Raw genomic sequence first — 13,059 nt, forward strand, 5'->3', positions numbered from 1 at the left:
AGCCTTTGCACTGAGCTCCATCTCCAGTTCGTTTTTGATTTTGAAAAGGGGTCTCACAAAGTCAATAAATCACCAGACTGCATGGGCTGGGCCTGAACTTGTGACCCTCCTGCCTCAGTCTCCCAAACTGCTGGTATTACAAGAATAGGCCACGACACTCAGCATTTTAAAGTATTTTAGACTAAATAAATACTGTTTTCAAGTAATTAAAAATATTTTTAATGTTTAAAAATTATTTCAAAAATAATTTACAAAAAATCATGAAACAGATCCAATTGAAACAACTTATACTTGCCACATAAAGGTAACAGTCATTGCAGGTAATTTAATTTTATATACTTTCTTGACTTATATAGCCAAACTTATGAAATAAATTGTATTTACTTGACATACGTTATTACATGAATCAAAGTATGATTTTGGAAAGTAATAATGATCTTCTGAAACTTGACATTTTAAGTTTACCTGCATACAATTCTGGCACTTAAAGTACAAAAAAATTAATTTATAATATTCTTAAATTCATTTAACCTATAAAATTGAATTAACAATGAATTACTAGCTGGGTGTGGTGGCACACATCTGTAATCCCAGCACTCAGAAGCTGAGGCAGGAGAATCACTGTGAGTTTGAGACCAGCCTGGTCTACAAAGTGAGCTGAAGGCCAACCTGAGCTGCACAGCAAGACCCTGTCTCAAAAAGACAAAACAAACAAACAAAAAACAAAACAATGAATTACTATTAAAATACTATCTCTTCTCTATTCTGTTAAGATTCTCTAATGCCTACCTATGAAATATGTATGTAATGAAACCATGCCATGTCAATTTGTTGTTCTGTAAAATGGCACTATACTTGTAAGTCCATACTTCTATTACTTCTTTCTCATAACCAAGAATACATACATGAACCTACTCTAGCAACAGTCTTAATTGGCCTGCCAGTTAATAGAAAACCACAGTGTATACTACACATGCCAGGTAAGTTCTGCTGTCTTAAGGAACCATAAAAATGGATTTGGGAGCTACAAGGCAATCAACTTACTCTACTCCACATTAGCCATATCAAAATTATCCAGCTGTCACATTTCTAAACACCTCAACCACTTCTATTTCATAAAGTAGAAAGCAAGAAATCAAAATAAAAAATAAGTCTCTATTGAGTAGTGAACAATATTAGATGCCATTTACTTTTCCTTTGGAGTAAATAACTCAATCTTCAAGTCTAAAAAGAAATCAGAATTGTGAGTAAAGTAAGGTCTAAACTTTTATTCACATGATTATCTGGTTGTCTCAGAATACCTTGCTTAGGGGCTGGGGATTTAGCTCAGTGGCAAAAGCGCCTGCCTGGCAAGCGCAAAGTCGTGAGTTCGGTTCCCAGTACCGGAGAAAAACCAAAAAAAAAAAAAAAGACCTTCTTTCAGAATACCTTGCTTAAATCCTTTCCACTCCATGGCATATAATATTTAGAAACTGGGTGGGAAAAGGAAGAGAAAACCACGTAATGCAGTGTGAATGCAGTGGGTTAAAAACAGGACTGCCACAAGAGATATAGGAAAAAGACATTTAAAAGCACCATCTAGACTATGTCATAAAGATAATCAAGAATAAAAGTATCCTAAACACATCCAGATCCCTGTATCACCATATTACCACAACACCTAATAAAGAATGTCCGTGAGCTCTTGGCAGACAGGAAAGGTTAACATGCCAAAAATAGCATTTATAAGAGCATGAAATACTTAATACATTTTAGAAAATCCTTCAGTAGAGGCATTTTTAGTATTTTTTTTATTTTTTATAAAGAAGTATCAAAACTGGGTCTCTACGGATGATAAAATAACAGAAAATCTAAGTGTAAGATTCTGAAATATAATTAAAGTTTTCACAGTGGTTCTGTTACAGAACCTTAGATTCTGAAAAAGCAATACAGAAACCAAGGTGAGCCTCCCACTAAAGTGTCAGATGATCCAATAGGCTTTTCTTCTTCAAATCCTTTCCAACAACTTTTATTTCTGCAACTTCCACATCTCCTCAAAGAAAAGTTTTATTTTCAGGATTATCGTATTTACAGAGGACCCTGGTTGTTTATAAAAAAAAAAAAAACAACCTTATCCATTTCTACTGTGTTAAATTCTGTATAGGAAAAACTGTCTTCCATTCCACTGATAGCATTATAGAAATTATTTAAATGTTAATTATTGGTTCCAACAATTATTATAGTCTTCCACAAAGGATACGTTACTGATCCTCGGTGCTTTCATTACCTTATTTAGCACTTAAGTAATCTGAAAGCAATTTATAAAAATTGTTACATATCAAATTATATATGCAACTTAGTTATTAATATAAATATACCAATATATTATAAATTTTAAAAATTCATTTAAAAATTATACTTTTCCAGCAAAAGTAAAACTTGGAACTCTTAATTTCCTTTAAAAACTACTTTTGGAGCAGGACATGGTGGCATACGCCTGTAATCCCAGCACTCAGGAGGCTGAGGCAGGAGGATCATGGTGAGTTTGAGACCAGCCTGGGCTGGAAAGTGAGCTCCAGACCAGCGTGAGCTACATAGCGAGACCCTGTCTCAAAAAGACAAAAAAAAAACTACTTTTGGGAGCATACCTTTAACATGTGCTTGCTATGAAAAAAATTACTTTTGACCTAGAGATATAGCTCAATGGTAGTGTGTGTACTCACTACCTTTGTACTCAATCCCGGCAACACAACGCTTTTTTACTTTTACATATTATCACTTTTTCTTATTAGGACATGACATAATTAATGATGTGCTAAATGTCCTTGGTTAAATAAAACAACAAAACATAAAATAGATTTATTTAATTCGTCAAGCCCACATTATACACAAAACCAGCATCAGGATCAAGCATTTCCAAGAAATGGCAATGGGCATGTGCAAACTATCTCTCAAAATGTTTTCAAGGTAAACCTGTCAGTCCACCAAAAAAGCCCATCCATCTGCTACAGTTTCACAGCACTCACCTATGCAAAAATGATCTAGGTGTACAAAATATACACATTATTTTGTGACTGTTCCATGCACTCAATATCAATATTTGCTCATGTGATACCTAAAAAAACATAAGAGTAATTAAATACCAAGCAGTGAAGATTGTTGTTGAGTATGTTAAACTATGAGGGGCCACAAACCATTATCTAAGGTTTTGTTAAAGCTCCCCATAAACTAACTTTTGCCCATTTAAATGTCACCTTCATTGGGAATGCCTGTTACCGGGTAGGGGAGGAGGAGAATTGAACATCTTATAGTAAATACAAGTTGCAGAAGTAGACCGGTGACTTGGGGTTTTCTTTTTTTTTGTTTTTGTTTTTATTTGTTTAGGGTCTTTTGGTACTGGGAATGAAACTCAGGGCCTCCCACCTGCCAGGCAGGCACCGTGCTGCTGAGCTGCATCCCCAGCCCAGACATTTTGAATGGAATAAATTTTGTGCTTTATCTAAAAGTACGTTTTATATCATCTTTGAGAGTTTTATATGCTTATTTAAATCCAGTGGAAAAATCTCTTGAATAACAAACTATATTCCTTGAAGATACTGGAGAAATGAATTACTAAGTATCCAGTTTCTCATAATTATCACCAACAAGAGAAAATGCAAATAGAGCTAAAAGAAGAGGGATTTTGTTGTATACAAATGAGGGAAGAAGAGGGGAAAAAAGTGAGGTTAGTTTTTAATCTTACTCTAATTTTGAATACAAATCTAGCAGAGTACTTTTATGCAGTTACTACTATAAAACATTTTGATATTTCAACTTAAGAATTACAACTACGGTATTGTATGGGTTTCCAGCTACTTGTTTTACACAATCAATGAGTTTGCTTATATATTATCTACTTCTAAATTTGTATAGAAACAGGTACCTGGATTCCTAACTGCTACAAATTAGAAAACCATCATGATAAGATAGTACTTGGTTCACATTTAACTCTCGAGATTTTATATTCCTGATGAAAGAGCATGACTGATCAACTGCCACAGAGGAAACTAAACTAAAAGGGAGAGTAGGAATGCTTTGTTGCTTTTGTGTAATTAAGAAACATTTCCCCACACAATACTGTATGGACATCTTCTGCCACATTCTCGAAGAACTTTAGAACTATATTACAAAACAGTCTGCTAAAAATAGCTAAGTCAGATTATGTTCCATTCAAAATTTAAGGTATCTAGTAGTCTGAAAAAGTAGCCCATAATACAAGTATTCTAACACCAATAAATCTTGTAAATATATACATGATAGAAATTAAATATGAATACCAGAACATAACCGCAAAAAAAACCAAAATCACCAAAATTGGGATGGGAAATCCTTCTACCTTTTTCAGTGAATACTAATTATTGACAAATATTTTATATGTAGATACATAGATACATATATACAGCAAGACCTTTTATCATCCCTACATCAGAACTGATATTAGAATTAGACATTGACAATAATTCTAATAACTCATATTCTGCTCATTTAGTCATCTAAGGGTCTAAGAATGTACGTTCATCATTTACTATCACAGTATTTATAAAAATACATTTGTTTTGAATAACAGTGGTATTAAAATTAATAAGATACATTATTTTTATATCTTTTCTTTCCTAGGAGCTAAGTTTTTTTGGGTGGTAATCCTTTTGTGTGAACCCAAATACCTTGTATTTAAGTAAGAAAAGAAACATTGGTGGGAAATCTAAACTTTTTTAAAGACAGATACACTGTCTTTCAAATATAAAGTGCAAGCTAGATAAATATATCTTATTTTTAAAAGACCATTTAAGATGAACATGTAGCAAATACTAATTATTATAAGGAGGATAAGAAGAAAAAGAAGCAAAGTTTTCTAAACAGTAATTGAAGAAAACCTATCAACAGGAGAATCAGAAAGTCCTTACCTCCCTAGCTAAAGGCAGTCAACTACTTTACTAGTGTGTATTTTCAAGCAAATACAGAAGCAAAACTCATTAGCTCTTTAAAAAATACACACATTTAATGTTGGTCTGTTTTAATTCTAAGTAAAGCAATTCCAAAAATACAAACTGAACATCAGAGCCATGTGAACCACCATGATAAAATAAAACAGACATTCACAATAATTACGTCTAAAGACAGTTCAGCTTGATTAATCGTATTCCAAGTATGGTAAAGAAAGAGATTACTGAAAAATACTGCTGGTGTTCAGTTAGAATTAAAGGACTTTGGGGAAAATGAAATAATATGATACAAGTGGAGTGTAAAAAGTTACACGGGATTTACATTTTCCATTACCCCTAGATATAAACAAACATTCAAAAATCAACACAAACTCTGTGTGTTATTCAAAATATTGCAGCTGCAAGAAAGGCAACTTTAAATTAATAGCTAGGGGAAAATCAAGTTTTGGTGGAGGTAAACAGAAGTGACAGTTTTTAATTTGCACTTTTGTAAAGCTCATTTATACCTGGTAAACCAGGAACCAAATGCAGGACAATGAAGTTCTCTGCTTCTTTTGGCTATAATGTGAAAAGAAAAAGTCATCTTTTGAAGATGTGGAAAGAAATAAAGCAACTTTCTTTATAAACAGTCAAATAATCAATTAATGGAATAAATAAGTACTAACCCACATTTTTACCACTGTCATCGCTACTCCTTACATATTTTTCATTTTGGCAGCAAATTTACCAATTTTTTGTCTAAAATCCACCAATCACTTTTAAAAGTAAAATGTATAGCCACCAAAATAAGAATTATTCTTCTGTTTACTCTTTGGCTAAGAAACAAAACAGAACAAAACAAAAAGAAACAGAAGACAACTCTAACACTGGTGATAAAAGAAACTGTTCTTTTCTTAAACATGTAAAATAAAGTTATCAATTTAAATCTTGGTACATTTTATAAAAACAAGAGGTAATGTTGTAATAAAACAGCAGAAGCCTCAGCTGGCAACATACTGTTTGTTAACCCTGTGCAATAAAATACTTTGTTCATACTAATTTGAACATGACTAACAGTTACTACAGACATTTCAGGAATCTTCACCTGACTCCCACAGACTTACTGTTAAAACTGAGAGACATTTACAATCATAATGTGCCATGAAAACTTGAAAACGTTACTTCTGGTAGGAAATAATGTTGTTATTTGAATTTGTTTTAGGTACTGAACAGCTGAGTTACAAGGACTGAAAGTGAAAAGCATTCTAAAAGCCCATGAACACTGTTGTTCACACCCTTCTTCAGTACACACTAAACTTGTCTGACACATTTCTCTTCATACATAGCAAGCAACAGCACCCAATAAAAGCCTGAGAAGAAATGCTGCTGTGTAAATACTGCAACTATTCCTGAAAAAAGAATTATGGGATATATACTCCAAAGCTGCCCATTCCCATAATTTGTATTGCATAGGTCACATAATCACACACATATATATACACATATGTGTATATATATGTACATGCAAAGAATATATTAAGACGACAATGAAGTCTAGTCACAGAGCAATTTACAGGCTCAATATATTTTTTACACTTTGCTTGAAAGAAAATTTCAGTATTTTACAGTCTTTCGGTAGGCATTATATACACTGCACTTTAGGAAATCTAAAAGGTATATTGAAATAAATTTTTTTTCCCAACATTTTGGTATAACAAAACAGACAATGCTTCTCCAAATACTTGTGCTATCTACATGATCTGTTTGCTCTGATAACCACTAATCACAAAAACTGACTCAATGGAATAATTAGAAAAATTATCTAACACCATGCATGGGTTTGAATCATTTTTAATATCCTATCCTAGAAACATTCTACAAATCTTACAATTTAAAAAATTAAGTCTCTGTTCTGATTTTTAAAAGATATCTTTTTTTGACAATATCCATAACATTGACAAGTACATGTTAAGGCTAGTATCATCTCTTTTGTGAATATTTTGTTTGTTTTGTTGTTGTTTTTTAAGAAACACAGTAAAAGCCAGGCTCCTTTAGGACTTTGAAAAGGACCTACAGAAACGAGTGCAGTGAACATAATATTGAGTCCTACAGTCAGGATGCAGTTGCTCCTTCCCATTCCACAAGATACTGCACCTTTCCGTCAAGTGTCACCCGACGAGCCAAAACTCGGTACTTTTCGCCACATGCTATTCTACCTGCAGCACCAAAATAACTAGTAATGGAGTTTTTCAAATGATTGAGCTGTAACTCTTGATCTGCTAAGTTATTCAGAATCTCTGTGTTGAGTTCTTCAAATTGATAATCTTCTTGGCCTTCATCGTCTTTTACAATTTCTGAGTTCTGAGTCTGGAGCGCTCTTCTTGGAAGACGACCTCTTCTTCTACGCAAATGTGGAATTGCAGCAGGCCAAGATCTACCTGTGCGAGTTCTTTTTCTGGAGTCAGATAAGCTATGAAATAGAAAAGGCCAAAATTGTCAACTAAGTTTTTAAAGCATCCTTTGTCCACATAATATGTCCTGCTTACTTTTACATCACTCTAATTATATACTCTTGATGACATAAAAACCTGGGGCTGGGGATTTAGCTCAGCAGCAAAGCGCCTGCCTGGCAAATTGCAAGGTCGCAAGTTCCATTCCTAGTACGGGTGTGCGGGGGGGGGGGGGGGGGGGGGGGGGGAGACAAACTAATGCCACATTAATCAACTATCATTTGTTTTGTTTTTATATTTTTTCTGTTTGTCTTTTTGAGACAAAGTCTCACTATGCAGTTCAGGCTGGCCTTGAGCTCACTTTGTAACCCAGGCTGGTCTCGAACTCACAATGATCCTGCTGCCTCAGCCTCCCGAGTGCTGGGATTACACTACAGGCGTGCACCACCATGCCCGGCTTTGTTTTAAATTTTTTTTGCTTTTTTTTTTTTTTTTACTTGTTTTGTTTTTTTACTTGTTTTGATGTACTTTAGATTTCATCACCTTAGGGCTGACCTTGGTAGACTTTTACTCACTTAACAGGGTACTACTATTAAGCGTTAAAGAATCAGAGCAAATACTAAGCTAGGAGGTAAAATAAGCAAATTCTTACCAACAAGCGGTATGTCAGATATTGTCAACTATCTCACTGAAAATAAACACCATTCTTTCCTTTACTGACCCAGATATTGAAAAAGCACCAAGACACTTTTCCATATGCTTAAATACTAAAATTAAAGGCACTCTTATTACAAGTTCTAGGCATAGTAAAGTAAAGAATATAATGGGCATAGTAAAGTAACAGAATATAATAATCACAAATTAGAAGTCAAGGTGCCCTAGGTCTACCTCTGACGGTACTACTTGGCCAAATTGGAATTTCTTACCCTCTGTGTTCACTTGAAACACATAATCATTAGTTTTTTTCCCCTACAGAAATACAATGATTTTATAATCTTATAACCAAAGAATCTTGTACCAAAGAAAGAATGTAACTGTTAAATTCAATAAAATCATACTTCTTGAGGTAACAATTCAGTGCTGTTATATTTGGTAAACATAATACTGGGCTTGGCACAAAACATCCTTTACATGAAAGTCTCAGATTCTTCATCTAAAAATGGGAATAACAGGACATGGGTTTCAAAAAAATTTTTTTATTTTAAAAATTACATCAGATTATCTACTTAAATAGCTTTATAAAGTACAAAGCAAAAGAACAAAAAATATCTCACAGTATTATCATTTACTAATAACCAGGTTATACTTTATCCCTTTACCTTTAAATTTTAGGCGGCAGGGATCTCCAGCCTTTGGGCCAGACCCCAGCTGCGCGGGCGTCTGGAAGGCGGGCAGCCTGTGCCAGGGAAGCCATGCCGCAAGGAGCTCTGGCCTTTGGGCGGAACCCCAGCAGGAACCTCAGCCACAGAGGTGCCTAGGAGGCAGGCAGCTGGTGTCCGGGAAGCCACACAGTGACACGCGCTGGCCCTCATGCCAGCCACTGCTGCGTGGTTGAGAACTATCATGGCCCAGAGAAGCAATGACACAATTGGCCCATCACGTGCCGGCTGCGGAGGCCCACCTGGGGATGTGTGTGAATCATCCCGACATGGAGAAATCCCTGGGAATACATGCCACACAACGAGTTGCTCTGGCCCCTGCCGTTGAGAACCAGAAAGGTCCACAGCAGAGGAACAGCTGCTGAACAAGGACTCGGAGAACACAAGAATATAGACTACGCCCGAAGACTCAGAGGTGTAGTTGACCAGGGTCACAAGAGCCATTTGGAAGCTAGAAACCAAGAAGACCTTGCGCAATACCTGGGGAGAACCCCTGGAAGTCATTCTTCCCCAACAGTACAGGCTGTGGTGGAGCATGTAGTGCTCCGGAGAGGCCTGCACCGAGACTCCTGCTGCCTGTGCTGACAGTTGGGGAGAGGACACTATGTGGTTGTGGAGTCCCAATGCACTCGGAGGCTGGAGAGAAAAAGCTACAAAAAAATGGCTTTCACCCCAGATGGCTCACTTGAGATGTTAGTAAGGATTGCCTCCTCAGTATTCTATAGCCGTGACAAGGAGGCCAAGGAGAGAAAACAAAGAGACCAAGAAAATGCAGCTGCTTTTGCTGCAGCACCAAGAGAAACAGACCCTAAGTCTGATTCTCGAGGGCCCAAGAAGAACTCGACACTACATTCATGTGCTACCACTGTTAAAAGCCAGGCCACCTCAAGAGGAACTGCCCTAAAAAGCCCCCTGGGCCATGTCCTGAATGCAAAGCTGACCACTGGAGATCGGTCTGCACTCTGAAGCAGAGGCCCCAGAGCTCAGACCCATCCAGTCCAACAGGAATGAGGGGGCCCAGGGCATACTCTGCCTTCTCCCTCTGGCCAGACTGACATGTCCATGGAGGTGCCCTGGGTAATCATGACTACGGAGGAAAAAGAAAACAGCCTGTTGCTAGTCACAGGTGCAAGTCTCTCGGTCCTTCTTTTCAATCCTGGCCTTCCTTCTAGCCGACACACCTCAGTGAAAGGAGTCACTGGTGAGGAGGTAATATGCTATTTTTCACAACCCTTAGGCTGTAACTACTTGTTAGATCTTTCTTGTGTATCTCTGTCTTCCTGAGAAACCACTTTGAAGATACAACCATGTATTACAGCAGCCATTGATATTTTCCTACTAATCTGTCCATAACTCTAATGTTTGTATTGTTCCTATGCTATTTCGTAAATGGATGTATGTTTATTACTATGTGTTTCCAACAACAACCATTGAGAATAGTCAATGATTATTTAATTGATCACTCATGTATAGCTCTATTTGTTTTCTCTAGAAACCACTTTGAAGATACCAAAGTATAGTAAAACAACCACTGATAATTTCCTACTACTTCTGCTGTAGCTCACTATTATTTGTCTGTTTTCCTGAGAAACTATCTTATAGATAACAATATGTAAAACAACAACCATTGATAATTTCCTACATGTTGTCTATAATTCGGTAAGCCCCCTATTACTGTTATCCTTCTTTTACTCTTTAAAATAAAAAAAAACTTAATTTTAAGAATTTACAAGAAGTTTTTGAATTATGATTAAGAATTAAAAACTGGCAAGTGCAAGGTCTTGAGTTCGATTCCCAGTATAAAAAAACAGGATTAAAAAGAACACTTAAAACTTGGAAACTTAAAAAAAAAAAAAAAATGAAAACTATGATTCTACACCAGTTAGAATGAACTTCTCATATCTGATATGATGTGCTATAGGAAAAATTTGACAAGCTGGATTACAAGAAATACTAAAAGACACTAGTGGTTTTTTTGGTTTTCTTTTTGGTATTGAGACGGGATCTTAATATGTACCCATGACTAGCCTTGAATCACAATCCTCTTGCCTTAGGCTCCACAGCATAGTACTTTTACTTTTACAAAAGAAAATTCTGAGTTTAAAATCTCTTTACTGATAAAAACAGGTATGTGCTGGATTCCTACTTAAAAAAACAAAAAGCTCTTTAAGCAAGGTGTATTTGTATAGTGCAAACATTAAACAACCTATCCTCTTCAACATCCATAGATAAAATTTCCTAACGAATTTAAAAAACCTTATGTTTGTAGGCAGCAAAAATACTCTGATGAATATAAAAAAATTTAGTGAATCTACCTACACATGGACTTTCTCTCAAAAAGCACATCTGTATCAACCACAGTGGGTAAAAAATTATTCAATCATTACTTCACCATGAAAAATAATCTAAAAGAAAATTAATAAAGAAGAAGAACATAAAAAACGTACCCATAATGCCTGGAAATGCTAGACGAGGTAGTTTCTTTTGTACTGGAAGCACCCGTGAAATCCATATCTGAGGTATTAGATGAATGTGCAGTTCCCTCAGTTATCCTGAGACAGAAGAATTTTAAGTGGTGTAACAACCATATTACACAACAACAGAAACACTAATTTCTCCTAAAAAGACTCCTAGAAAGAAGAAAAGAACTTTCTATTTACCCTATGGAACAAGGTAAATCCAAAGCAGGATTCTCAGAAACTGATTCCTTATCCTGGAAAATTTTAAAAATTCAGTTAAAACATAGTTCTACAGTAAGCAGAAAAAATACTAGCTTCTTAGTAATTTCACATGTCTCTCCTCTCTAAGAACAAATACCAACAACTCCTCTTACCAAAGGTGGCTCAGCAGTTTTTTGTATCATTTTTCTCGTATATGGGCCAGGGGGACGACCTACAGATTTTTTCTTTCCTTTTTTTTCAATTCCATTGCTTATATCTCTGAAACAGAAAAGCATTATGTATTTAATTTCTGCAAAAAGAAAAACAAAAAGAAAATGATTTTACATATGTAATTAGACATATATATTTTACATTTTTATATTAATAGTAACATGAAAACTCGTAAGTTTAGTCAACAACGTAACATGTCTTAATTTTAAATATTTAGTAACTTATTTACATGTGAAGTTTAAGTAAAAAATTTTCTCTTTAATATAATTCTGGAATATACATACCAACTAAAGATTTAAAGAAAATAATCACAACCAACCAGACAACCATACCAAATGGAAGATTTTAAAACTTCTAAAAGTCTGATTATTTAGTTTAGGTTGTTACTTCATGGGGGAGTGTTTTCAAGAATTTACTCTGAGAAAAGGCTGAAATTAGCAGTTGGCCTCATGGAAATATCAATGTTAAAATTATGGTAAATTATCAATAAAGGTTGTCTACACACGCACATACACACACACACAAATAGTTCTAGACTGACACACGGAATGAAGGCCAAGGTGGCAGAATGTAAACAGGAAAGAGTAAGGAATCCTTCATACTGACAATAAGTCTTTAATATAGGAAACTCAGAAAGACTTAGAAAACAATTTTTGAAATAGCTAAACATCAGGCAAGAGAAAGGAAAAGACTGCAATAGTCAAGGACAGCTCTAAATGAAAGAAAAGAGGCAAGTAGCAATATGCACAACATGTATTTAATTTATGCATCAAAAAGTAGCTACCTTAGAAAGAAGGTATTAGATAATAGGGATAATAAAGCTGTTCCCCATCTTGAGGTTCATAATATACTTAGAAGTTCACAAATATATACACAAGCAAGCTAATAAATGCAGTGATATGAGAAAATTATCAAGGAAAGTTCAGTTTAAAAAACAAAGAAAAAGAAAAATACTACATAATAGGTTAGAAAGAAGTAAAAGAGAACTAAGGAAATGCTGACTAGCTGACAAACTAAGGTCAGGGAATAATAGTGAAAATACAAGGAAGGTCAAAGTAGGGGAAAAGAACAAAACATAACGACGAAAAATCAAGTCTCAAGGATAAGATGGATGGGACACACATTTTTTTAAAAGATTAACATAACATTTATAAGTACCCTTATAATACTAGAAAAAATACTCTTAGGCTGAAAGAACCAACTCACACATAGGGTTCAAGAACTGAGACTGAATTTTAAAAAGGTTGAACTCCTAGCTGGGCGTGGTGGCGCACACCTGTAATCCCAAGACTTGGGAGGCTGAGGCAGGAAGATCACTGCAAGTTCAAGGCCAGCCTGGGCTATAAAGTGAGCTCAAGGCCAGCCTGAACTGCATAGTAAGACCGTGTCCAAAAAAAAA

At 35.4% G+C, this 13,059-nt stretch overlaps 1 protein-coding gene across 17 annotated transcripts in view; it reads right to left on the minus strand.

The window, feature by feature from the left end:
- Positions 1-2,828: 2,828 nt before the first annotated feature.
- Positions 2,829-13,059, minus strand: part of Mtf2 (metal response element binding transcription factor 2) — a 64,585-nt gene continuing 54,354 nt past the window's right edge. For all 17 annotated transcript variants that reach the window (XM_005385030.2, XM_005385025.2, XM_005385023.2 and 14 more), the window contains 4 exons: positions 11,603-11,708; positions 11,430-11,482; positions 11,217-11,321; positions 2,829-7,410 (listed from right to left, as the gene is read on the minus strand). In XM_005385030.2, the coding sequence (XP_005385087.1) occupies positions 7,053-7,410; positions 11,217-11,321; positions 11,430-11,482; positions 11,603-11,708 (622 nt within the window). In that variant the 3' untranslated portion in view covers positions 2,829-7,052. The remainder of the gene's footprint in view (positions 7,411-11,216; positions 11,322-11,429; positions 11,483-11,602; positions 11,709-13,059) is intronic.

The sequence above is a fragment of the Chinchilla lanigera genome, unplaced genomic scaffold, assembly GCF_000276665.1.
Source record: "Chinchilla lanigera isolate Chin_1 unplaced genomic scaffold, ChiLan1.0 scaffold00022, whole genome shotgun sequence".
Taxonomy (NCBI): domain Eukaryota; kingdom Metazoa; phylum Chordata; class Mammalia; order Rodentia; family Chinchillidae; genus Chinchilla; species Chinchilla lanigera.